This window comes from Rattus rattus, chromosome 16 (assembly GCF_011064425.1).
Source record: "Rattus rattus isolate New Zealand chromosome 16, Rrattus_CSIRO_v1, whole genome shotgun sequence".
Classification (NCBI taxonomy): Eukaryota; Metazoa; Chordata; class Mammalia; order Rodentia; family Muridae; genus Rattus; species Rattus rattus.
In genome coordinates this window covers 30263157-30285941 of record NC_046169.1, presented here as the reverse complement: position 1 = coordinate 30285941, position 22785 = coordinate 30263157, and the positions used below count along the sequence as shown (strand labels likewise).

The 22785-nt window shown below is 46.3% G+C and overlaps 1 protein-coding gene across 6 annotated transcripts in view; it reads right to left on the bottom strand.

Moving 5' to 3' along the window:
* Positions 1–1113: 1113 nt before the first annotated feature.
* Clip1 (CAP-Gly domain containing linker protein 1) overlaps positions 1114–22785 on the bottom strand; it is a 77499-nt gene continuing 55827 nt past the window's right edge. For 3 of the 6 annotated variants that reach the window (XM_032887165.1, XM_032887164.1, XM_032887168.1), the window contains 6 exons: positions 14341–14393; positions 6874–6991; positions 6645–6795; positions 6096–6145; positions 3329–3453; positions 1114–2751 (listed from right to left, as the gene is read on the bottom strand). In XM_032887165.1, coding sequence (XP_032743056.1) covers positions 2526–2751; positions 3329–3453; positions 6096–6145; positions 6645–6795; positions 6874–6991; positions 14341–14393 — 723 coding nt within the window. In that variant the 3' untranslated portion in view covers positions 1114–2525. Of the gene's footprint in view, positions 2752–3309; positions 3454–4951; positions 4958–6095; positions 6146–6644; positions 6796–6873; positions 6992–10084; positions 10226–14340; positions 14394–22785 lie in introns of those variants that run through there. The other 3 variants (XM_032887167.1, XM_032887162.1, XM_032887163.1) reach the window with 3 other exon arrangements.

Here is a 22785-nt window from a genome sequence, read left to right as displayed (position 1 = left end):
CTAACCGAGCTATCTCCCCAGCCTTTCTTATTTCCAGACAGTGTTTTTCATGTATCCCAAGTTAGCCTCAAATTCCCTATATAGCCAAGACCTCCTTGTATGATTCTCCTACCTCCACCTTCCCAATCCAGGAATTCGGTATTTGCCACCGTGCCCAGTGTATATCTTTCCCACATACGCTCAGTGATTGACAGCATCGTTTGCAAGTGCGTGGCACTGAGGATTGAACCCAGGGCTCTGTGCATGTTGGCCAAGTATCATATGGATCACTAAATATATCCAGCTCTTTCTGACTATTTTTGGAGACAGGGTTTCACTGTGTAGCACTGGCAGCCCCTCTGTAGACCAGGCTAGCCTCAGAGATCCACCTACCTCTGCCTCTTGGGTGCTGGGAACAAAGGTGTGTGCTATCACCACCCAGCAGCTGTTAACATTATTATAAGCAATTCTATCAATAATTTTAAGGCCTAACACTTAGTGTCTCTCTCTCTCTCCTCTCCTTCCCCACCTCTCTCTCTCTCTCTCTCTCTCTCTCTCTCTCTCTCTCTCTCTCTCTCTCTCTCTCTCTCTCTCTCTCTGTGTGTGTGTGTGTGTGTGTGTGTGTGTTTCAAGACAGGGTAGCCCTGTGTAGGCTCTGGCTATCCTGGAATTCCCTTTGTAGAACAGGAACTCCCCTTCATAGCCCAGGCTTTCCTGGAACTCAGAGACCTGCCTGCCTCTGCCTCTGCCTCCTGAGTGCTGGGACTAAAGGTGTGAGCCCCCACCCCTTGGCTTCTCTGCTTTTTCACACAGGGTCTTACGTAGCTTAGGCTGGTCTTCAAGTCGTTACATAGTCAAAGATGGCCTTGACTTCTGCCTCTTCTGCCTCTGCCTCCAAAAGGTCCGGCTGCACATGACAACTTGTTAAAGTTGTTCAGAAACGTGTTTTATAGACGTGAAGGAGCCCTTTGGGGACCTGACATGGTGGCTTCGTGGTAGAGGGAGGAAGAGATTGCCTTTGGAATCCAAAGGGTTTTCCTACTTGAAGAAAAAACCCGTAACAAGTAAGCCTAAGAATAATGTGTCTACTCCCACTGGCAAAAACAGAGAACAAAGAAAGAACCGAAACATTCATTGAAGTAGGTACAGAACTCAGATTTTAATACTGCTTTACATATTTCGTTTGTGAAATAATTCCTATAGTTTTATTAACCCAAAATGCCAACTGGTAACAGGTTTGTTGAATGTTCACTCGTCAAGCACAGTGGATAATCTTACGGGGGACATGGCGAAGGCTTATTTATATACAAAGGTGGAAGCTCTTATCCTGCACGCAGCATGGACGCGCGTCTGACTCCTTCTTACATATCAAAGACATTCAAGTGAAGACAGACAGACTCAGACTGGCTGATAAACTCTTCAGTTGATTGAGGTCCTTTGTTTTATCTTTTTGTGATAAGAAAATTCAAAATTATCCATGTTGAATTTCTCATCATACATTCATTAAAAATACAGTAAAAGAAAAAAACAAACAACAAACAACAAACGAACCGCACAGATGCATAAGGGAGGGCTGTGGACCGGTTAGCTTGGCGGCCGTAAGAGCGGCTTGGTTTGCTGCTGGGGTTATCTGCTAAAGAAGGGAACAACCGACGAGCTGGCTAAGAAACAACACGGAAACAAAGACGACGGCCGTGACACCGCAGAGCCTGTCTCTGGCCCAGCCGGTCACATCCTGGTGAGCCTTTAGGTGTTTTCTTTTTGTAAAGGTAAAAAAATCTGAAAAGAAGACACGCTGTATAGACTTTTTTTTTCCCAAAATATAGATTTTGTTTTTAAAAAATATATATACATATAATATATAGAGGTTGAAATTATGTAAAACCAATAAAGAAAACACCACCAGGGGTGCAGCATATAGATTAGAAAATGTCCCCACAGCAGTTTGGGGCTTTCCCCTCCCTCTCACCTGTTTCATGATTTATAATCTCGCCCAAGTCTTGTCAAGCCTGGAAAAGGGCACTACTGACAGCGGGTAGTGCCGACGGCTTGGACATTTAGGAATAAAAGTAAAGGAGGGCACGAAATCACAAAGTGGCGCTTTTTTTTCTTTTTGCAACTCATTCCAGTGTCAAAGCGTAACAAAAACAACAACCGAAATATACAGATGAAGCCAGGAAACATTTTAGTGCAAATGTCTTAACGTCATAATTTAAAGTTTCTTAAATAAGACACTGCCAGGGTCCAGCTTGTCCCAGGGTGTTTCTCCGGGAACAAAAAGTTACTGTAGCACCTCGTACAATGTCTTAAACCTTAAAAATCCAGAAAACAAGGACGGAAGTGCAAGCCCACCTACCAAATGTTTATTATTTTAACTTACGAGAGGAAAAGAAAGGGAAATCTGTTGAAGATCAAAATACTTTCTCAGATTTGTTGACAGGGGGGTCAAAAAATAAGGAGTTCTTCCGAAGTCACGTGGGCAGCGCTGGTGGAAAGCTGCTGAGGGGCCGGCGTCCGGGAAGCCCAGTCCTGTGTGCCCGGCCTCCTCAGAAGGTCTCATCGTCGTTGCAGTTGGTGGCCCAGTGGCCAAACATCTCACAGATCTCACAGTATGGCCGCTCCTCGCTCCGGCTGCCGTGGTGAGTGGAGTGCGGAGGGTCTTCTGACATCTGCGCCTGGGTGGGGCAGTCCTCTGTGTCGTGGAGATCAAAGCAGTCACAAATGTCACAGAAGAGGCGGGGTTTCTTCTTGGACTGCTTCTCCTGGTCATCACTACAAATGTCAACACAGAAAACCAGGAAGTTGGTCAGAGGAAACTCAGGAGGGGATAGACTCACAGAGAACTTTAAAATGCCTAAGGACCGGGGCTGGAGAGATGGCTCAGTGGTTAAGAGCCGGACTGCCCAGAGGTCCTGAGTTCAATTCCCAGCAACCACATGGTGGCTCACAACCATCTGTAATGAGATCCGACGCCCTCTTCTGGTGTGTCTGAAGACAGCTACAGTGTACTTATATATAATAAATGAATAAATCTTTAAAAAATGCCTAAGGACCAACAGTGGCCACAGCTAGGAGCTTCTGGATAAACCTTTATAAATGTGCAGGCTAGGCTGCAGGAGGGCTCAGCTTTTAGAACAGAAGGCCCAGCATCCACAAGAAGGATCGTAACCATCTGTAACTCCAGGTCCACGGCATCCGATGTCCTCTTCTGGCCTCCAAGAGCACCAGGCACACGTGTGGTGCACAAACATACATGTCAGCAAAATACTGGTATACACCAAACAAATCTAATAAAACGAGCGGCAGCTTGGCCCTCTGCGCCCTTCTCATGGGCTAAGCCCCGTCCTACCTGTCGTAGCTGTTCAGATCCTCCTCGTTGCCGTTCAGCGCAGCTTCAGACATCATTTCCACCTTCATCTTGAGGTCTTGGTTCTTTCTTTGAAGGTCCACTATTACCGAGTTGAGGAAATCAATCTGGTTTTTTTTTTTTTTTTCAAAGAAAAAAAGAAGAGTGAGCTGTGGGAACGTCTACGCCCTCACGGCTGCAGTATCTTGAGGTGGGGAAGGATGTGCTCACACTACAGCTGCAAACGTGTCAGGGCACAGCAGGGCTGAGGCTGCCCGGTGACCTGCAGCTCGCTGGGATGAGGTGATGGCTAGGTGAAGGCGGCAAGCAGGTTCCTCTCTTCCCTTTCCCATCTCTCAGTGTTTGTTACTAAGGTACTGTTCTGTATCAAGAGACGCTTTAAAGTCAGGTCACTGCGTCTCTGCAGCTGTGAACGGATAAACCTCACTTTGCTCAGACAAAGGACACTGCACTTAAATCACTGATGTGTGGACTAGTGAAATGCTACCGCTGGTGTTTCAAGAAAACAAAAACACCTTACACTGCCCACAGTCAAAATTTCACATTTCTGAATACCTGCTTTATTTTTCCTTCGTGTGTGTGTGTGTGTGTGTGTGTGTGTGTGTGTGTGTGTGTGTGTGTGTGTGTGTACAGGGAATCTCTGGTAAAGATATAGGGCTTTAATAGAGAAGGCCAAGCTCTCTTTCTGCTGAGGAGAGGTGGGACATGTCCGTCGTCCCCCCCCACACACGCGCACACACACACAGGAAGAGCACGTGTTCTAGAAAGAGCTGGCAGCAAAGACAACAAAGTGACCATCAAAAAGTAACAGGTCCTGAAGACTTCGTGTCTTTTAAGGGTTCTCTGAAAACAAAACATTCTTCCCTCTTTTACAAGTAAAAGATTTCATTTCTGCAAATTGAAACGTCTCTGTCTTGATTCACACACTTTAGCTGTCCTTCCTTCCTTCTTCTCTTTCTTTTTTCTGTCTGTCTGTCTTTCTTGAATAGACTCTTGTAAGTATCCCAGGCTGGCCCTAGACTCACTATTAAATTAGGCGTGACGTACACCGTTAATCCCCGCGCTCAGGAGGCAGAGGCAGCTGCTGTCTGCTCCTTTAAAGCTAGTCTGGTCTAGTCTATAGTTAGTCCCTGTCTCAGACAGACAAGACACAAACCAGATTCACCGTGAACTGTCTTCCTTTCCTAAGACAGGATCTTACACTGCAGCTATGGCAAATTAATAGACCTTGCTGCCTCGGCCTCCCGGATGCTGGCGTCTCATGGATATCCTACCACACCTGACTCGCTTTCTTCTTTCTTCCAGATTTATGTGTATGAGTGTTGTGCCTGTGTGGATGTGGAGGTCGGGGGTTAGGGGGGAGCTGGATTCCCTGGCACTGGAGTTCAGGATGGTTGTGGACCACCACATGGGTGCTGGGAACTCAAGCCAGTCCTCTGTAAGAGCAGCTACCGCTCCTACCCACGGAGCCATCTCTCCAGCCCTCACATCTGACTTTCCGGTTGCATCTTCTAAGTCATTCTGTAGGGCTCCGTTCCAGGGACAAGGGTACCATACACACAGTCACACGCACAATGTACACAAATTAGGAAGCATAAAACAAACCATTTGCTGATGGGAGGGAAAGTGTTGGCGGCAGCAGCAGAAACAGATGAAAGCAGAAAGGAAGGGGGGGAGAAAAAACAATGTTAATTCTGTTCTATGCCTGTGAGAGGCTAAGAGACAAAGCTAATGCTGGGTCAGTCGGAGTCTGAAAGCTGTTTAAGGGCATTCCTTATAGCACTGGGTTTTCATAGATACCCACAGGGTTAGACAGATCACAGTGTCCTGTCCACCAAAGGGAACTGACTAAACTGTGGTACAGCCACGTAATGGAGTAGTACACAGCTAAAGAAAAGATAACAAGTACAGATAATGGATTATGGGGTATGCTACTAAAGTTCAACAATAACGGAGGCTGGAGAGACGGCTCAGCAGTTAAGAGCACTGACTGCTCTTCCAGAGGTCCTGAGTTCAAATCCCAGCAACCACATGGTGGCTCACAACCATCTGTAATGGGATCCGATGTCCTGTCCTGGTGTCTGAGGACAGCGACAGTGTACTCATATCAATAAATCTTAAAACAAAGCAAGGCAAAAAGCTGTAAAGGGAGGTGGCTGTGCTGGTGCTGCCCAACTGTGATTCAGTGACTGGGAGGCAGGGCAGCAGAAGCAGCAAAGGTCGAGGCCGATTAGGGCTCCATAAAGCCCTGTGTCTCAAAAGAAAAACAGAGTCAAGTAGTAGACACATTAATCCCTGAAGTAGAGAGGCAGAGGAAGGCGGATCTCTTAGAGTTCAAGGCCAGCCTGGTCTACAGAGTGAGTTCCAGGAGAGTCAGGGCTACACAGAGAAGTCCTTTCTTGAAAAAAAAAAAGGGGGGGGCAAAACTTGAAGTCCTGGAGTGTGCTTGTCAGGGGGCAGGCTCCTCTGTGCGACCCAGGCTGACCTCAGACTCCATGGTCCACTGATCCTCCTCCCACCTCGGCCTTCCAAGAACTGCAGGATGCGCTGTCTCACACCACAGCTACCGAACCACAAAGGCCCACTGCCTGCAGCAGGTAGGACATGGGATCAGTGTCGGATGTGGGGAATGAGCAGCGGAGACCGGAAGGCTTCTCACCGTGTACACTTTAATGCTCAGCGCTACTCTCTCGAGATACCTAGTGACGGGGGACAGCAGACAGCAGAAGCACTAAGAGAGGAGCATTACCTGACTCTCCTGGGCTCTCTCATCCTCTTCTGTCTGAACATCAGTGTTACCTGGAATTTAAAACAAGAACGAGAGCAGTCAGAGGAGCACGGAGAACACTTCCAGCCAGTCCCTAGCTGCCGAGTGCCCAGCTGCCAAGGGACGCTCTCATGAGAATGAGGACAAGTCCCTGCCCGCTCTCTGGCTGCTACTGGGTCTTGAAGACGAAGACGCTGGCCCTATCCCTTTGGGGATTCTCTCAAGATGGCCACCTAGGGGGTACTCGTGTCTGATGTTTATGGCTGCACCCTAGCATCTCCCACCAAGGTGATCTCTGTTCCCCTTGATGCTCTGAGGCCTCATGGTTTGCTCATATGATGGTCGCTGTCGGGTCATGTCGTATGTGTGTTGTAACAGCCACACAGCATGAGGTGACAACGCCAGGCACACTTGTGACCAGTCCTTTGGCTAAGTGTTGGGAGAGGTGGGGGCGGGGCAGCTGGGCACAGGTGGAGGCTATGGAGGAGGCGCTGGATGGGGATGGGAGGAGCCCACAGGGCATCCCTGTACCTGAGGAGCTGCTGAGCTGCCTCTTGTTTTCCTTGAGTTGAAGTTCCAGGTTTTTGACCTTGAGCTCAAGCTTCACCTTATCCGACTCCAGGGTCTGCACGACTGAGTGCAGGGACTTGGCAGAGGCGTTTTCCCCCCTGAGCACTGTGACCTGCAAGAGATGTTGGGCTCAGGCCAGGGGGAGGGGCAGGGTGTGCGGCAGGACCATCTATCCGCCCCAGCACCCTACCTCATTCCTCAGCTTCTCCAGCTCCGCGTCCTTCTCCGTGAGTAAGGCACTGGTGAGGCTGATGGATTTCTGCAAGGAGGCTTTCTCTTCATCGGCGTCTTTTCTGTACTCGGATTCTCTAAGAAACCAGAGAGTTAAAGAGGTCCAGACATCAACTAGGGCAGCCAGCGGTCAGCGAGCAGCTATTCCAGCACAGACTTGAGAGTAACTTGGGTTAACACCGTGGAAAAGGGAAGCTGCGTGGGGACTGAGGCTGTTCTGCCTGTAAGTGCTACTTACTGCGAGAAAGAGAGAGAGGGAGAGGGAGAGAAAAGGCTTATACGCACAGGCATGCAGAACCTGCATGTCACTGTGTCCATTTGAACTCAGAGAGACACGTTAATACATTGGGAAGACGTAGATTTAAAAAAATTAATAATTGTTGCATGACCCCCCCCCCCCAAAAAAAAACTATAACCAAATATATAGTTGAATGGTTATTCTGGAAAAAATAATTACCAAGCAGTGACAATTAAAATACGAACATGCAAAGCAATTATACCGAGGTCATGCAGAGCGGGATTTTGCTGGAAATATCCATTGGTTCTCACTAATTTCAGTAACTTTTTGGCAAGTTCAGAGGTTGTGTTTTTAAGATTGTGTGAGCCAAAACAGTAGCAAAGATTTGTCTCATTCAAACTGAGGGTCAATTGCTTTTCAACCAATCCGGAGAGGCACCGGGCTGCTCAACCAATCCGGAGAGGCACTGGGCTGCTCCTATAACTGAACTACAGAAAGGCCAGGGCAGAAGGGTATGTGGGTCTTCGTAGGCAGAACAGAACCTGAGGGGTTCCACAGGAATGCAGCCCCGGTCCTCTGCTGGCCCACTAGAGGGAGTGAGAGGCCTTTAGGAAAACTAGAACTGGCCAGTGGGGGAGTCTGGGTTGCAAGAGGAAGGATGGGGAGGCTGGGGGAGACATGGAGGTTGGGCAAGACACAAAGGAATCAACCCCAAAGGAGAGCGGCAAAAGTGTGTACGCATGTGAGGTGTGGGTGTGTAAAGTTGTGCTGTGAAATACAAACATGCTGAGGTCATCCTCAGTGAGGGCCTGTCACCGATCAGAAGAGACTGTGATGGGAAGCTACAACGAGCTGAGTGGTGGTGACTGTGGCTATGTGACATGTTCACAGTGGGGCAGCTGACTAGGGAAACAGAGGTGGCTGAAAAACCTTTACAACTCTTCTAAAATCAGCCCTTAAAAATAAAACTTCCTTAATTTTTAATAAACAGACCTTGTGTCCCTAAATTACTTTAGGGGAAAATAAAACAAGAGGAAAGCGTCTGGGGCTAGCGCTCAGGTCACACAATCTCAGACTCTGTGGAAATGCAGGCGGTTCTAGGGAAGCAGGCGGGTGGAGGCCAAGCAAGTGCATTTAGGCTGTTTTAAATCAGCTGGAGGAACAGGGTAGATGGTAAAGGAGTGGCTGGTTAGTGAGACCCAAGGTATCCGGCACATGAAGTACAAACTTCTCATGGTTTATGGTGAACTGACATTGTACACAGATGAAAATAAATGTGTTGTATTTATCTCGTTGTGTGGCTTACACTTTTACACTCCAGAGTGATGAGGAGTAAGAACAGAATCTGAGACCTTACCGATGCTTTGAATTAGTAACACTGGGAAGGAAGGGGCATCGGTGCCCCTAAGGTCCTGAGTAAATGCTAGGAAATGCGAGCTTGAGTTAAAGTGGGGCTCCTGAAGTGGGGGGACAACCAGGCATCTCTGCAATGTGGGAAGTAAGACATGGGAAACTTGGGCTCGTTGCATTTCTCTGAAGCATATTTGGTATTTGGTTCTATTGTAAAAATGAATTCTGGCACTCTGCTCATTTTAACTGTCAATCAGATTTGGAAAATGTAAGTTTAAAGGTTTTAACTAAAAAGTAGCATGACTGGAGATTGCTGAAGACAGATATGGATGCTCCTACGCCCAAAGACCTCAATGGCTAAGTTCCCATGACACTTAGAACTGGGAGGAGAAGTCACCAGTAGAAGCAGAAGGGTCACCAACCTGACTCTGTGCTTATCCCGTCTACCCACAGCCATAGACACAGTTTGCTAAGAGGGTAGAGGCAGGCTGTTTCCTGTACAAATGGACCAAAGGACACACGCTGACAAAAGATGGCTCCATGGGGAAGTCACTGCCACCAAGCCTGATGACTTGAGGGTGACCCTGAAAATCCATGTGGGGTGAGGATCCCCACACACACACACACACACACACACACACACACACACACACACACAGACACACACACACACACAGACATACACACACACACAGACACACATACACACACACATACACACATACACACACACATACACACACAGACACACACACACACACACACACATACACACACAGACACACACAACACACACAGACATACACACACACACACACATAGACAGGGACACACACATGCACACACCACATACACACACACACACCACACACACACACACACACACACACGACATATACACACAGACATACACACATACATACACACACATACACACACGCACACATACATACACACACCACATACACACACAGACAAACACACACACACACACTAAATGTTAAAAGAAAGAAAAATGGAGAAAGAGAACGAGGAAGAAAGAGCAGGAAGTCTACCAGATGACAGGGCACACAGGCTTGGCAGTGCATCTGTGACGGATCTTCACTGATGGGTTCTAAGGCAATTTCTATGCCCTAATTCCTCTGTACAAACCAAGAGGGGCTGAATTAAAACATCTATGCCAACATTCCTGATGTATGAGAAGCAAACTGTTAGTTTAAACCATGTTGACTAGAAGGGATTACAAATGCTACCAATACCAAGAAAGGAAGCTAGCCGTGTGAAAGAAGGGATCAGGGCCGGAAACTCCTGTCCCACCCCCGTGGGAATACGTCGCTCAGATTCTCTTCTTACTACTCACATAAGAAATAACGTCCAGTAATGAAGCAAATACCTTAAAGTGTTACTGGGCAAGCTTTAAAATGCAAGATAATAAGAACCAAATATTAGAGACATGAAGAAAAATGCAAATACAGTAAGGAGAACTAAATTTGCACTCAAGTTCTTTGCTGATATTAAAAGAAGTGTGGTGTGGTGTGGTGGTAGGGTGTGTGTGTGTGTGTGTGTGTGTGTGTGTGTGTGTGTGTGTGTGTACTGCTGAGCATAGTGTACAAAACAAAAGCAAGACACAGAGGGACAAAGGCAGCCAAAAAATATATACAACAATTTGGTTTACTAAAAATATATGGTTTATTTATTATAACGTGGATAGACTTTCTTTAGTCTTACCATGAAAGACACACAGATATAGCAAAGGAAGCAAGAGTAGGAAGGGAAAAGAGAGGGTGAGATGAGCATTGGTAAGCAGCGCGAGCTGAGACAGTCAGACAGTTACACCCACAGTGAGCAGAACGGGCTGGGGCAGCGCAGGCCGCGGCGGGAGAGGAGGCGGGACTGGCATCCTCCAGGGCTGACGTTCTGGACCACCAGAGGGATTCAGACCCCCAGGGATCCACGTATAAGACTTTGGCCTTGCTGTCCCTTCTTTGACATTAAAAAGCCCAGAGAAAAAAGGGAGGCAAGCTAGTTCCCAGGGTGCATCAGCCTGGGCAGCAATGGAGGAGCACGTGCCGCCTGGTCTGGAAGTTACACAGCTCTGCCTTACCAGTTAGGTCCCTGGGAACCTCTTTCTAACTCCCTCTCCTGGTTCTGTTTTGGTTTAAGGCAAGGTCTCACTATGTAATCCTGGCAGGCCTGGAACTCACTGTATAGAGCAGGCTGACGGACTCAGATCCTCCTGCCTCTGCCTCTGCCTCTGCCTCTGCCTCTCTGCCTCTCTGCCTCTCTGCCTCTCTGCCTCTCTGCCTCTCTGCCTCTCTGCCTCTGCCTGCCTCTGCCTCTGCCTCTGCCTCTGCCTCTGCCTCTCTGCCCCTGCCCCTGCCCCTGCCTCTGCCTCCTGAGTGCTGGGATTAATGGCTGGAACCTGCTCTTAAGGATGTGTGCCCAGCTGTCGCCCAGTTTTGCAAATGATTACAGTTTTAAATTCAGAGGAAAACCTTCAGTACATATTACCCGAGACACAATGTTTATAGATACCGAAACCCCAAAGCGAACACTACTGATTTCTCTACAGCAGTCTCCTGTAGCCATATTAGCTTTAAACTTGATGTGCAGCTGAATATTACCCTGAACTTCCGCTCCTCCCCCTCTACCTCCCAGTGCTGGGACTGCAGGCGTGTTCTACCATGCTTGGTTTATAATAAAAAAAAATTTTAAAGTTATTTTATTTACTTATTTGTTCGTGTGTGTATGTGTGTCTGTACACATGTATGTATTTATGGCTCTAAGTATTGCGTATGTGTGTGTAGGCGTACGTGCTGTGGCATACGCGTGTGGAGGTCAGAGAACAACTTGCTGGAATGTTCTTTCCTTCTATACCATGTGGGTCTGGAGGACTGAACTCAGGCTGTCAGGCTTAGGGGCAAGTGCTCTTACCCACGAAGCCGTCTCACCAGCCTTCATTTACAATTCAACTTTGCTCCTTGGGCAAGGGCAGCTTTGGGGTCCTCAGATCCCACGGGAGAAGTACTGTGTGGAACCCAGGACCTTACACAAGCTAGGCTAGAGGTCACGTGCTGAGCTAGAGCTCACACCTCAGGGTCTGCTTCACCGGACCTGGGGGAATCCTGCAAGTCCTTAGCATGACCATGAGGAAGGTGGCCATTTTCCACCCTCACTTCTAAACTAAACCGTCCACATGGCTGTTGACTCTTACATCAATGAAGGAAATGTGTGTGTGCTTTTGTCACTTAAGAAGTTGGAAGGTGGTTATATCAAGGTCATAGGAAATCTCTAGTCCTCTCTGCAGAGTAGATTACAGCTAACCATCACAAGCAGACATCTGCAAAGCAGACATCTGCAAAGGAACCCCTACCAAATGGACATGTGGGAGGCATTTAAGGGTCTGGATTGTTCCTATTTTAAAATACATTCCAGTTCAGCCTTCCATGATAGAAGCAAATGTCCATGAGGGTTGCTTACCAAGAGAAAAGCAGTTTAAATGTAGAAACTAAACTTAAAACATTTTCACTTTCAGAAAAATTACAATCCTTATGTTTGTTCATCAAAATTAGCGGGAGCCATCTTAACGTTCTGGATGTGGGTCGGAGATTGAAACTGGGGCATCACAAGTGCCGGCAAGTGACCGATCACGTGTAGACCTTCTAGTACTTCAACTTTCTGAGACAGATCTCGTTTTTTAGTGCTGTCCTTGAACTTGTGACCCTCTGACCTCAGCCTCCCCAATAGCCACTGGGCCTGGCTTAAAAGAGCAGTAATTTTGAGAGTCACTTTGGTAAACATATAATTTAATCAGTCATGTGATAAGAAAGAACTTATCAAGTATAAAATCTTCCAAAAATCGGTAATAAATAAGAGGCTAAAGGTACAGAGGACAGAACACAAAACCCCAACATTCCAAGCCTCAGGCCTGCACCTATCCTTCATCAGCCTGAGTTCTTAGCGCAGTTCTGGCCTGGGGCCTCTGCTTCATCATTAGACAATGCACACCCCACCATAGCTTCTGCTGGGACATCTGAGATTATGAGGACTTGTGAATTAGAGCAGTGTGTAAATGTAACGAGATTATATACTGACATCAGCCTGCTTCATTCCCTTGCCCCTTTTGAGAAAGCTAAAGGAGCAAGGCCTCATTGTTGTTTGCAGAAGCCTGACCAGAGTGAGACATCTGTGTGCTCTAGAACGAAAGACCTTCTCAGAGAGGCTCAGAGGAAGCTAAGTGTTTCTTGATTAAAGCCACACTGCGTAGGCTAAACAAAGCTTTGTGTTCCCAAGAGAGAACCACATCTATCAGATACCAGTGGGCAGCCTCCTCTGACCTTGCTAGGGGCATGAGAACTTCATTTTGGAATAAGCTAAATTTCTTTTCTTTTAAAACACAGGGTCTCCTGCAGTCCAGGCTGTCCTCAAATGTGGCATGTACCTGAGGGTGACCTTGAACTACTGATCCTCTCACCTCGGAGGATCACAGATGGTGCTGTAGTTTGATTGGCTTTGGTGAGGGATGAGTACAGGAGCTCGCACATGGTAAGCAAGCTCTGTGCCACTTAACCCCACTTCATTTTAATTAATTAGCCAATTATTTGTTTATTTATTTCTGAAAGGGTGTCACGACATAGCTTGACTAGCCTGGAACTCTCTTTGCAGACCAGGCTGGCCTCAAACTCACAGAGATCCTCCTGCCTCTGTTTCCCAAGTGCTGAGTTAAAGGCCTGTGCCTGGCCATTTTTGTGTTTTTGTCTCCTGTAGCCCACACTAGCCTTGGATTTGCAAGGTTAACAGGACAGCCTTGGACTCTTCACCCTCCGGCTTCTGCCTGCTGTGCACTACGTTCCTGCTGCTGTTGTGATCCACATCTGTTGAGAATGCTGAAGCAAGATGGACTACTGTGCACTCTACGCCCCTTGAGCTTGAGGGAGGCACAGAACTACCCCAGGTCTAAAAGAGCAAAGGCCATGGGAGTGGGCAAGCATCAGACTTTGCAGTAATTCATTTCTTTCCTTTTTATTTTAGATCTTGTGTTGTTGTTGTTGTTGTTGTTTGTTGTTGTTGTTGTTGTTTGAGACAGGGTTTCTCTGTGTAGCCCTAGCTGTCCCGGAACTCACTCTGTAGACCAGGCTGGCCTCAAACTCAGAGATCCACCTGCCTCTGCCTCCAGAGTGCTAGGATTAAAAGTGTGCACCACTATATCTGGCTTTTTTTTTTTTTGAGCAGGATTTTGACATATAGCACAGGTTGGATTCAAATCTATGATCCTCCAGTCTCAGCCTCCTGAGTGTTGGAATTACAGATGCATCCTACCCTGACCTGGCCTAAATATTTAATTTCTGTGGACCACATTTATCTCTACTCAAAAGCACCTGGAAAGTTATATATTATCATGAAGGGATAATAAATAACAGAGACAAAGTACTTATTACTGAAAAATCAAACTTTCCATAAGTGAAGTCACACTTATATCTAATGTGATTGTCATACATGCAATTGTAACGGTGCTCATCTCTGAGACCAGACAGTGGCGTTAGTATGAGGCAATCTGCGTTTAGAGCTCTACTGAGTGAATGCAACTGAAAATGGCTTAAAAACTTAAATATCTGAAACTTGCATAAACGGACCTGCATAACTTGCCAATCGTGAGCACTAAAATACCACAACGCCATGTTCTGAATATAAGAAGTTTACTGTTTTCCAGAAGCAAGCGCGCGCACACACACATGCACACACACACACACACACACACACACACACACACACACACACACACACATTCTGAAGCTTTCCTTGTTAAACACACGTATCAATAAAGCAGAGAGCACCTACCTCTTTTTCATTTCTAACAACTGATTATTGAGTACAGATCGTTCTTCTTCCAGCTGAAAAACAAAAACACAAAGAGTTCAGTTGATAGCAGTCCACGGAGGTCCGCTGCTCCTTCAGACGGCCCAGCCAGCCCGCACGAAGGCAGCAGATTCCATCCCTTTTCCCTCAAGCAGTGAATCTGGCAAGAAGTTCCCACCAAGAGGGTACTTACCACTTTAAAAAACCCCTCAGATCTGATGGCTTACCCCTTCTGGACAAGCCTGAGAATTCAAAATCTTAAATCAGAGCACTGTGAATGGAATGTAAAGGCGTTTGTTTGGAGACAGGGTCTCATCATGTGATCCCCGCTGGACGGAGCTCACTATACAGGCCACATCCACCTCCCTCTGCCTCTCAGATGTTAGAATTAAAGGTGCACAACCATATCCAGCTCCTTCTTAAACACAGAGTTTCATGTAGTCCAGGCTGGCCTAGAATTTGCTAGATGGCCTCCAGCTCCCACCTCCAGAGTGCTGGGATAGGTTAAGGTTAAGGTTGCCACGCCCAGCCCTACACAGTGTAGGCCAAGCTTTCAGTAAATGTCCACTGAATGACACTTCCAACATTGGCATCCGGGCTGCTTTACTTAGATCACAGGGGTCAGTGTCAAGAAGTTGGGGAAGTCAAGAAAGAAGCTACCTGTTCTCAGCAGAGCTCCTGTGACTCATCTGCTGATTCAACACATACCCAGCAAAGACACATGTCACCTATAAAACACAGTGGTTACAGAAAAAAATCTCTGCAGCCCTTTCATTTTATTATAAAATCCTGTTGTTATTATTATCCCATAAAAGATCATAAACGAGGGTCAGTGGCACATGTCAGTAAGTAGAGATAGTTGCTTCTGCTATACAGAAGTAAGCCACAATAGCCATTTTAGCCTGTTGGTTTGTTTTGAGACAGGGCTTCTCTGTGTAGCCCTGGCTGCCCTGGAGACTTTGGTTGCTATTTGTATGAGAGCATCTTCTAGTCTCTTACTTTCAACTGCTTTGTGTAATCTTTGTTTCTTGTAGACAGCACATAGTTAAATTATAGTTTAATTTAAAAAAAAATCAAAACACTTCTCTCACTTCTTTTAGTTGGAGTATTTTAACCCATTTATATTTATTGTGACCACACATAAGGTTCTATATTGCTTTGATTCCATTTATATGGATTAGCAGTAATGTCAAAACTATAGGCCTAGAGTAAGAGAAGGAATTTTTCAGATATTAAGTAGTGACTGATTATTTAAAGAAACCTCCTTGATAAGCGAAATCTATTTTATTTTTTTCAGATAAGGTCTTGCTATTAAGCCTAGGCTTATCTCAAACTCAGCATCCTCAGTGCTGAATCATAGGCATGTACCACCATGCCCAGCTACATGTATGATATGTTTGACTTTAAAATAGTATTTCAATTTATGAAGAATAATAGTGCTTCTTTTTTTTTCAGATAAAAGTTTTTCATAAGCTAGGCACAATGGTACATACCTGCAGTCCCATTTATTCAGGAGGCTGAGGCAGGAGGATCAAGCCTGGATAATATAGTAAACCAGTTCTAAAGCAAAATCAAAAAACGGGAAGGAAAAGAAAAAATTGTAAACTTGCTTTAAAATAATACTCATGAGATCAAGAGCGATGTCATGTCCGCATAACCCTAGCATTTACTGAGTGGGCAGAGGAGTGAGGATTGGGAACTTGAGACCAGTTTGTATCAAGAGATTCTGTCTCAAAAAATAAAAAACCAACTCACACCTAACGATTTAAGGTATCCAAGCATATTAGCTTATGCCAATAATATCCAAACTCAGGAGCCTGAGGCAGGCAATAGAGAGTTTGACGTTAGGCTGGGATACATAGAAGACCCGATCTCAAAGACATCTACTAAGGAAAGGCTGTCGGAGGAGTGTGGTGGATCACTAGCGAGGAGCAGCTAAGCACTCATCACAGAGGACACGGGACACAGGAGCACTACACTGGCTGGTCCATGCCCTGCGTGTGCTCCACACTCTTCATAACTAAAGCTTAGAAAGAAAATACAGGTGACCGGGGCAGGAATTGGAGGTTCATATCAAGAAAAAAACATGGCAATGAAGGCTGCACCCAAATATTCACAGCTTGGGGACGTGACATCAGAAAAGTACCCGAGAGCTCCCATCAAAAACAAGAGAGGGGGCTGGAGACGGCTCAGTGGTTAGAAGCACTGGCTGCTCTCGTACAGCAGCTCCCGACTGCCTGGAACCGCAGTTCCAGAGCGTCCGGTAAATGCCTTCCGGCCTCTACAGGCACTGCACGCACACGCTACGCAGACATACACTCAGGCAAAATCCTCATGAAGCTCTGAAGAAAAACACACGAGCCGTGGAGCAGGGAAAACCAGCGCGCGACACTTTGGACCCGCCATTTCAGCTGAGATACCAGCTTGGGAGGAATGAAGGCCAGGCACGAGCACCAACTCTGCTTCTCCAGGCTCAGTAAAGCCACCTGAATGGCAAGAGGCGTGGCACTTTCCGGTTTGCACCCGGCTGTAATTTAGAGCAGGGACAGTCCCGGAGTAGGTGCTCAGTCACTCCACAGGGTGAATGAATGCGTCAGGATGCGTGCTCTCTGGAGGATAGTAGCACACTTGGAAGCCCAGCTTCTCACAGGATTAACTCCCCTGCTGAGAATCTGAGAATCTTTTTTCCTCCCAGTTTCCCCAGTGAAGTGGTTCATTTGTGCTATTTCAGTCTCTTCTCCAAGCGAGAGTTCTGAGGTCCAAAATAGCAACTCTACCTTGACAGCACAAAACACATTCTCTGTGTCTGAGGATTTCTCGTCTCGCCTCCTACACACAGACAGACAGACTTCTTTCTGCTCTTAGAAGAGCAGATGGGATTGGAAGAGGGGAGGGAAGGATCCAGAAGGTCTTTTGTGACTAAGTGCTTCCAGAGATGTAAGGAGGACGTCAGAGGACCGCTGTGGGCCCCTCCCCCACCCAAGACAGAACTGTTTGCCAGCTTCTAGGAGCAGGAGCAGAGACAGCTTCTTCAAGGACCGCCAAAGGACCAAACAAACAAAAACAACAAAACAAAACAAACCACAGAGCCACATCTGCTGGACCGTACCCTTTCCAGACCACACCCAGTGGCTGATCAACAGAGAATTTAAATACTGTGGGCCAGTGAGATGACTCAGGGGGTGAAGGGCCCTTGCAGCCAAGTCTGATGACCCTGGTACCCATATGCCATGCCTTGTCTTCATATTTATGTCATGCACACACACTGTCCTAGTCCTTAGTCCTGACTCTCAGCTACTTTCCCTCAGTCCCCTGGAATCTCTGTGCCATATTCTCTGTCCAGGTATAATTGCCCTTCCCTGCACAGGCCAAATCGAAAAGAACTGTCCCTTTAGTCCTAACACCCTGGCAGCCACTCAGCCTAGACACTTGTTAGGGCCAGGGCACAACTCCTTGGAACTTCTTTCAAGTGCTACAGGTGAGCAGGACGCTGGAGAAGTCTAGAGCACTGGCTCCCAGCCTTCCTCATGCTGAGACCCTTTAATACACTTCTTCATGGTGTAGTGAGCCCCAACCATAACATTATTTTCATTGCGATTTCACAACTATAATTTTACTACTGCTATGAATTGCAATGTAAATAGAGAGGTAGAATATCGGATTTGAGACTCCTGTGTAACAGTCATTTGACCACCATCCCCTAAGGGGTCATGACCCTCAGGATGAGGACCTCTGTGACAGAGGCAGATCCTAAGCAAGAAAGTTAAGACATGTTGGCTCAGGGAAAACCATGAGTAACTGTTGGTCTCTTGGCAAATTTTCTAATATAATGCTTGACAAGTAAAAGACTGTTCACCAAAGCAGAGGCTGCTGGCCTCAGGGAGCATGCCACACTCAAAATTATTCTTTTGTTAAAGAACAATTAACTTAATTTTTAAATTAAACACACTCTTTTTAAAAAAAAGATTTAAGAATACTGTATAGGAACAAAATCCCATGCATGAGAGACACTACCCCTGACACTACCTAGAGGGCCGGGAAGCAGAGACCCAGGAAAGAGCTAAGCAGGACTGGTAATTTTTAAAAAGGCAGTGAAATGGTCCCTAATGAAATTACATTGTACTCGGAGACAGGAGCCTAGCATAACTGTTATCAGAGGCTTCATCCAGCAACTGATGAAAACGGACCTGAGACCCACAGCCAAGCATCAGGGAGAACTCAGGGAATCCTGCTGGAGAGGAGGAGGAAGAATCGCAGGAATTGGAGGAGTCAAGGGCACCAAATAATATCCAGAGAAATCAACTAAGCTGGGCTCATAGGGGCTCAGAGACAGAACCAACCATCGTGGAGCCTGCATGGGTCTGACCTAAGTTCTCTGGATATGTGTTAACGTTGTGTCCCTTGGTCTTTTTGTGGAACTCCTAACAGTGGAAGCAGAGGCTGTCTTGGACTCTTTTGCCTGCTTTTGGGAACCCTTTCCTTCTGCTGGGTTGCTGGATTAGCCTTAATACAAGGGCTGGTGCCTGGTCTATGGCTACATGACAGTCCGTATTTGGTTGAATTCTACGGGAGTCCCACCCTTTACTGCAGATAAAAGGAGGAGGAGTGGATGGGGATGGGACAGGAAAGAGGACTGAGATGGGGGGAGGGGAGGGGCAGACTGTGTTTGGAATGTAATATATGAGAGAAGAATAAAATTTTAAAAATTAAAAAAAGGCAAAATCAAAAGAAAATATCCCTCAATGCTGTCACACACAGACAACTCAGACTAAAGACACATGGGTTGTTTTTAGTTAGTTAGTGCGTCTGAGTGCCCAGGCACAGGTCTGTGGAGGCCAGAGGACGATTTCCGGGATCTGGTCTTTGCCTTCACTGTACTGCGGCAGGCAGGTGTCTCCTCTTTCTGCTGCTGCACACTACACTGTCTACTCAGGCCCCGGCCCGTGAGCTTCTGGGCAACGCTCTTGTCTCCACCTCACCCCTTGCCTCACAGGTACTGGGATTCCAGATGCCCACCGTCCCATTCAACGTTTGTTTGTTTTTGTTGTCATTTAACCGGGTCTCTCGGTGCAGCCCTAGCCAGGAGCCCTAACGTACACCAAATTATCCTTGACCTGCTTCACAGAGATGGACCTTGCCTCTGCCTCCCACGAGTCCTGGAGCTCTAACTCATGAGACTTGTGTGCGCAGCTATCCCTTTTACCAGACGAGCCATCTCTCTGGCTGTTTTAGGGTTTTAGTTTTAATAATTTTAATAATTTCATTAAAAATTATTTTAACAATTTTGTTTTAATAATTTCCTTTCCTGCCTAGGCACTGAGGTTTCTTTTTTTTTTTTTTTTTTTTTTTTTTTTTCCGGAGCTGGGGACCCGAACCCAGGGCCTTTCGCTTCCTAGGTAAGCGCTCTCCCCCTGAGCTAAATCCCCAACCCCGGCACTGAGGTTTCTTAAGTTTCCACACTAACTTTTATTTTTGTTGTGTTGCGTGTGATGTGTGTGGGGTTTATCAGCACCCACACGCATGCACATCCACATGCACAATTTTTAAAAATACAACAACACAGTGAGAAAATATTAAATGAATTCTGACATGGATTAGGACAGAATTTCCAGCACTTCTGAAATGGCCCTAAGCATACTTCTGCCATGAGGTATTTCATATTCCTGTGACAGTTATAAAAACTGCTGTCTGTCTGTCTGTTTTGAGACAAGGTCACACTGTAGCTCTGGTTGACCTGGAACTCACTCTGTAGAGACCAGGCTGGCCGCAAACTCACAGAGATCCACTTGCTTCTATTTCCCAAGTGCTGGAAGGAAGGACAAAATCAAAATATCGATCGACTCTGAAAAGTGTTGAAGCTATTCTACATTCTGCAGTATTAAATATTCAGCCAACATTTTACCTTTCTGATAAAAAAAAAAGCAACCTATATCATTCATATATGATTTTTCTTTCATCTTTAATAAGCAGTAAAATTATATGTACCTGAAAAGATTATCTAAAATAAATTTACGATTATTGAGAAGATGTTCAGTCGGTATACTTATTTTATGTGCCTCTGTACCTGGAGCTATAAAAATATCTCAGGCAGAAAGGGCAAGTGTGGAGGCGGCTCAAGAAGCCTTGGTTTTAGCTGGTGCAGTGGCACACGACTGTCCCCAGATTGCTTGGAGGTGGAAGCAGGATGATTAAGAGTTCAAAGCTCAGCTCAGGGCTGGAGAGATGGGTCAGTGGTTAGAGCACTGACTGCTCTTCCAGAGGTCGTGAGTTCAATTCCCAGCAACCACATGGTGGCTCACAACCATCTGTAAAGAGATCCGATGCCCTCTTCTCTGGTGTATCTAAAGACAGCTACAGTGTACTTATATATAATAAATGAATAAATAAATCTTTAAAAAAAAAAAAAAGAGTTCAAAGCTGGGCAGTACATTGAGCTCCATAGAGACAGCGCCAGGGCAAGGGAGAGCCGGATGGGCACTGGGCGACTCTGTGCCTCACAGAGGAAAATCAACTAAACATGGGCAAAGGAGATCCTAAGAAGCCGAGAGGCAAAATGTCCTCATTTGCATTTTTTCCCCATCTTCAGTTGTCTCTGATGCAGCTTATACAAAGGTAATTGTTGTTCTGTTAACCGAATACCACTCTGTAATTGCAAAAAAATGGTGGATGTTTTGTTGACATTCTGAATGCTTCTAAGTAAATACAATATTTTATTTAAAAAAAAAAAAAAGGTCAAAGCTGGCCTCAGCTACTTTAGTAAGTTTGAGGCTAGCCTGGGCTCCATGGAACCCTGTCTTAAACAAAGCAAGAGCAGCTAGACACTGAAGGGAGAGCCTGGGGTTCAGCCTCTAACAGCACTGGTTCCCAGTGTTCCCCGAGCTTAGAATACGATTCTGATGGCGGCTTTTCACCAGTGTTAGAAAATAACGCACAACGGGCTGAAGATGGCTTCCTTTTCTAACCCATGTCTGTGAGTTTAGGCCTAGTTAAAAGGCAGGCAGACTTTCATGGGCCAATTTAGATCGATCCATGTCAGCCCCAGTTTTTGTTCATTTTCTGCCAAAACTTCACTCAGAAATGACTTTTCTCAAAATACCTATTGACCCATCCTCTCCTTGTTCAGTCTCCAAAAGCAAGCCATAGCCTCATTTTGCAAATAACCCTGAGGAGAAGCTGGTGTTTCCATGGTGACAGCTCAGTGAACCTGCTGTCTTTGTAAGGTAGAATACGTGTGAGGGTTGTAAACGATAAAGCAGGTGTCTACCTCAAAAGTGGCCACCAGGTGTCCACCTCTATTGAACTCACATTATTGTATATATTTAAACTTTCTTTTGTTGTTCGGAAACCCTGGGAGCTTTTGAAGTGATAGAACAGACAGCTCAACTATAAATCAGACCCCTATCTCAACAATGACCACCTGAGGTGCCTGCTTGTATTGCAGAACTCACATGGTTATTTCTGGAATTCTCTACGAAAAGGGGATGATGCTCTGTACATTTGGCAGTGTTTGTCTGTAATCCCAGCATGCAGGCAGCAGCTGAGAAGAGAGGATCGGGCGGCCATGGCATCCTCAACTACCCAGTGAGTTAAAGGCCAGGCTGGACTACAAAGTAAGGAGCTGCCAAAAATTAGGACCTGTAAATCTGTTTTCAAAAAATAAATCTGTAAAACAGTTTCTAGAAACAAAATAGTCATTCCCACCTGTCACCACCAGTAACTTCTACCAGTAGCTCCATGGTCCCTGGGAGGGACACACAGCTGAGGGGCACAGAGAGAGGTGTGAAGCTTCACAGGTCCCCCTCACTTGAGAACCAGTGGCAGCATTACGACAGGCCCAGCAATGAGGAGAAAAGACTGCAAAGCAGCCACCTCTGACAAAGGCTACAGAAGAGCATGGCCACACTAGCAGGGATGAGAGGGAAGTATGGGCTCTGGGGGTTGAACTCGTGTCGGGTGGGCTGTGGCCATGTCTTTACCCACTTAGCCATCTTGCTGGCCATATTATTATTATTTTAGAAGTTTAGATGTAAAGAGAGAGAGAAGTCAGGCTGTAAGTGTGGACCATGCTTTAGTACTGCTGAGGAGAAAGAGTTCGGTCCTCGCGGAATATCCAACATGGCATTTAGAGGCAGCTACCACACACAGGCAGGACTGCAGACTGGAGGGACTGTCACGTAGGAACGGAGAAAGAATGCATATAGCATCCAACAGGAATGAACAAATAAACATCGATATGTGTCTGTCAGAGGAAATAAAATTCAGCAACAAAATATATACACCCCATTCCCGAAAGCATTATGTTAAATAAAGGAGCCGGACAGTACGTGGTTCCAATGGTGTGTAATGTCCAGGACTCACAAACCCTTAGGATGGCGGTCCAGGGGCTGGGGGAAGGGAGCGAGGAGCGACTGCTTAAATGGGCACGGG